Here is a 4219-nt window from a genome sequence, read left to right on the forward strand (position 1 = left end):
ATATGTATAACCCCGCCCCCCGAAATCTATGAAGCAGGACTGATTGGTGCCATAGCCCAGGCAGCCTGTGGATCTAATTGCCTGCCTGTATTCAGCCCTTGCCTGGATGCCAGGGGAGACGTCTCTGGATTTGTCTCCAGACAGCTTTCCAGGGATGATCCTGCTCCTTTCCTGGTGCCCCAGAGTGCTGCAAGCCCCCCGTCCTGGGGCCATGGTGATGCCTGCCGGGGCCTTTAGGGTCCCCCCTAAAGGGCAGACAGGGTTTGACTGCAAGCTTCCTTGGAAGGTGGAGGCAGGTGAATATTGGCCACCTTCTTCTTTCCCGCTGCCCTCCGTGCTCTTGCAAAGCCTGCTGGGGCACTGGGGCTCTCCATTGCAGGCAGTCTGGAGCTGCCATGCAAAGCCATCTCTCAAGGAGTCCCCAGGTCTCAGGTGCAACCTCAAGAAAATGACACAGCAACGTGTAGAAAACGTGAACTTTATTCACTTGACTACTTCTAAAATCTACAATCCAACGTTACTAGAAGACTATGGGGTAAGAATCTTAAGGCTAAGAAACTTCAATGCTTCAACTGTTTAGAACTGAACACTAAGGGAAAGGTCAACTTCTTGGGGGAAACGTGGTGGGGAATCGAACAACAACAGGGGTGTGGCTAACTTGTAAGGTGGGGAACGTCGCAGTGCCTGGGCTGGGCACTGGTCACCCGTTCCCCGTAAGGTTCTGTAGCTGGAGCGCGACGCTGGAGGTCAGAGCTGTGGGGAGGTGCGGAGTCTCCTGTCACTGCCCTCTTTTGCCGCCATCTTGGTGGTTGGTTGAGGGCTGTCGCGAAGGAGCAGCCGCATCAGGTCGCGGTTGTCCATCAGCAGCTGCATCAGCTCCGTGGGACAGCCCTGTCTTCGATGGCGGCGGGGCCCCGCACGGCCCGAAGGGCTCTGGAGATTCCGCTGCAAGGCAAAGCACAGGGATCCCCATGGAAGAGGCAGAGGGGCAGAGCGGGGCCGGCACCTGTGGGGCTGCCTTTGGCCTGGGAGACAGAGACTCGGGCCCAGTTGGGCTGGGCTGGCCCGGGGAAGAGGCTGCAGCAGGCAGAGCTCTGCCGCCTCTGCTTGGCGCTGTCCATGGAGCTCAGCCCCTGGGCCGCATTCCCCAGCCAGGAGCTCAGGCCCCTTGTGCCGCAGGGCATTGGCCAAAGGGTGCCCAAGAGGCCCTCAAGGTCTGCCCCATACCGCCTGCCTGACCCCCCACCCCCCTCCTCACCTCTCGCCAGCGTCTCTGAATTCTTTTTCCGAGCGACCATCCCATGGCCATTCCTATGATGAGCAGGTCGATGAGCAGGAATGTCCTGGCCGCCCACCGGATGCGCTCAGGGTCCGACTCGTCCAGATGACAATCCTCCAGAAGCAGAGGAGAGGCATCCGTGCTGCGCTCAGGTTTGCTCACAGGGTCGAGGGGATGAGCCAAGAGCAGCAGCACGTAAAGCTGCAGCAGCGCGGAGGAGCCGTGAGCAGCCATAGTGCTCTGCCAGCAGCACCGAGGCTCTGGGCGTCTCTCTGCGAGCAGCTGTGCCTGGGCACTGGGGCGCAGCAACAGCTGGGGACAGTTGCCAGCCAGCGTGCCGTCCCCAGAGGCTGTGATGTCACAGAAGCACAGAACGCCCTGGCTGCAGAGAGCCCTGAGAGAATGTTGAGTCCAAGCTGGGAGCCATGGCGGCAAGCATGGCCAGCAGAGCGGGGCCCGAGCGCTGCGGCCTGGCTTGCCTTGCACCCGTGCCACAATGATGACTCCAGCAGCCCCTGTCAGGCCATTGCAGTATCTGATGGCCCACGCTGGGCACAAGTTCTTCCCAATGGCCAGCGTAAACCTCCCTTGGCCCAGCTTCCAAGCCTTGTTGGCATCTGCTCTCTCTTGTCCTTGCCCACCTGGCTGGCGCTGCCGTGTTGCTCGCTGGCCTGTCTGTGGGAGAAGAGGCTGTGCCAATGAGTGCTGCTCAACTTGGAGGCCATTCAAAGGAGGATTTGATTGTGCCTGCTGTGGGAAGAAGGAATATGCGTGCACATGGCCACTTCCCATAGGTTTTACCCCAGATTTTCATGAGCAGCTGTCCTAGTGAAAGTCAAGTCTGTTTTAGTGAGTATTTGAGGGCTTCCAGAGCACAGTGCCATCTCAGGGGAATTCTGCTGGTTGAGTTCTACTGAGGCTTTGAGATGAGTTGCAAATCCTGAAAATGTTCTCCTTGCCCAGGTAGTAATTTCACAGTTTAGACTGTGGGGATATTGATTGCTCAGTGTTGAGGACCTCATGTAACTTTCAGCCCCAGAAACTTTCAACCTCCAGTGATTGTCCTTGAGACAAAACCATTTGAAATCTTTTTTTCTGTGGACAGGAATTGCTTCGGTGTTACTTCACATCATCCATTAAAAATTTGATGCCTGGAACAAATCCCGAGTGCTGTGTGATTTCCTTGGTCGTGTTCTTTGGAATGGCTTCCCCCTCATTTTGTGAAGCTGGCCCCAGAAAGGTCATAGATGGGTGAGAAGTTCTGAAAGGCCAAGTGGTGCAGATCTTTGCCTCCTGTTTCGAGGTCTGCGGTGAGCTGTGAGTCCAAGAGCTGATCTGACGTGATGGTGAAAACACAATTGAACCTTTTTGCAGCAGGGTGGATGGATAGGAGCAAAGCACAGCACGGCTGGCAGCAGCTAATGAATTAAAATGCATCCCTGGAATATGTTTCTTTGATTGTTCTTCAAGTATTGTGGTAGTAATTCTGATGTCTGAGTAGTGAACAAGCAACAAGTAGTGAACACGTGATTTGTAGTCAGTTTTCTATTTCTTATGTAGTGGAGAGTATGGATGCTAGCTTTGGAGCAGGCTGCAGAGAGCTGCAGAAACTGCAGGCCCCATGGCCTATCAGTCCTGCCCGAGAAGCTAGCCTGGGAATTCATAGGAGGATTTCAAAACAATCCTCAGAGACAGAAAACAACTGCCAGGTGCTGTTTGTCTGTCCTCTTGTTTTCCTTGCAGGAGAAAGTCAGGGGGGTGGTGAGCCCCGCTGACCAATGATGGTGATGTAGCACTTTACTAAGCAATAAGAGTTTCCTTTCTGTACTTTCCACGTATCTGTCTATTAGACAAGCCTAGAGTAATAAAGTAGAGAAGATTCTCCTGTTGTGACTCCCTTGAGAGTCCGTGTCGTTCTTTCCCACCGTTCCCAATCAGAACGACAGAGGAGATTTTTAAGAATTGTGTTTTTCTCTCCTGGTTGAGGAATGTGTTCTTCACGGGCTGAATCTTCATATCACTTTGTTTTTGTAGAAGAGCAGTTTCAGCAGCAGATGATTCTCCTTGCCCTCCTTTTCATTTTTCTTGTCTGTATTATTGCCTGGCAGGTTAACCTTTTCAAATTGCGTGCTGCAAAACGTTGCTACTAAGGATAGTTGGTGTCCAAACAGGTTCTTTTCTCGCTTGGATTTCAACTATTGCAGGATGAAAGGTTTCTAATGAAGCTACAGAATTGCATATCACTGGGACCTTGACTTCTTCCCTGCTTGGATCTAGATAAAGAGATTCTTGCCAATTGAACTGCTGACATATTATGTAGAGATCAGGAGTGGCCACCACAAGTGGTACTGAATTCTTGGAAATGTGGTGATTTTTGTTAGAAATGATTTTAGCTTTGACAGTGCAAGCTTATCATATCCATCTGCATTTGTGTTCTATTAATCATGGGGTTTTGTATTAAGCATGGGCTTCAGTTTGCTGTCTTTTTGTCACTTCTTCAAATACCAGTTTTCTACACCTGCTGGCTTGTTCCTTCTGACTTCAAATGGTATCTCTTGGGCACATAACTTCATCTTATTGTGAACAGCGCAAAGAACATGTTTTGGTCTGCCTTGATTTGATGGAGTGATTGCTGTGGAAGGACTGGGAGGTTTTGTGGTTTAAGGTGAAAGAAGTTCAGCAGCCTTGGCAAGTAAGTGTGCCAGTTTACAAGGTGAATCTACAGAAACCCCCGTGCTTCAGCTGCAATGTACAATCTCTGAGGCTGCTGCTGTCGGGGTGCCTTTGTTCTGTTGGTTTGGGAACCCATATTCTACACAGCATCATTTGTCAGAACTCCATTTCACTTGTACAGTCCCTCTGTTTTCCCACTTCTGAATGATGGTTTTCTCTGTGCCTTTAACATGGGGAATTCTGGGTGATAAAAATAATACATATTCC

General features: G+C 51.5%; 1 protein-coding gene across 1 annotated transcript; it reads right to left on the reverse strand.

Moving 5' to 3' along the window:
- Positions 1-462: 462 nt before the first annotated feature.
- Positions 463-1950, reverse strand: LOC147652464 (uncharacterized). Its single transcript, XM_086892411.1, has 2 exons — positions 1259-1950; positions 463-945 (listed from the first exon to the last, which is right to left on the reverse strand). Exons 1-2 carry the CDS (start codon positions 1511-1513, stop codon positions 748-750), a joined length of 453 nt encoding a protein of 150 aa, XP_086748537.1. The 5' UTR covers positions 1514-1950; the 3' UTR covers positions 463-747.
- Positions 1951-4219: the final 2269 nt, after the last annotated feature.

The sequence above is a fragment of the Cyanistes caeruleus genome, chromosome 6 (genome assembly GCF_971803275.1).
Source record: "Cyanistes caeruleus chromosome 6, bCyaCae1.hap1.1, whole genome shotgun sequence".
NCBI classification, from domain to species: Eukaryota; Metazoa; Chordata; class Aves; order Passeriformes; family Paridae; genus Cyanistes; species Cyanistes caeruleus.

Excerpts from the sequence above, each read along its gene's own strand:
- LOC147652464 (XM_086892411.1), bottom strand. The coding sequence starts at position 1,513 with ATGGCTGCTCACGGCTCCTCCGCGCTGCTGCAGCTTTACGTGCTGCTG. Across the intron at positions 946-1,258 it reads TTCAGAGACGCTGGCGAGAG|CGGAATCTCCAGAGCCCTTC; the intron begins GTGAGGAGGGGG and ends TTTGCCTTGCAG.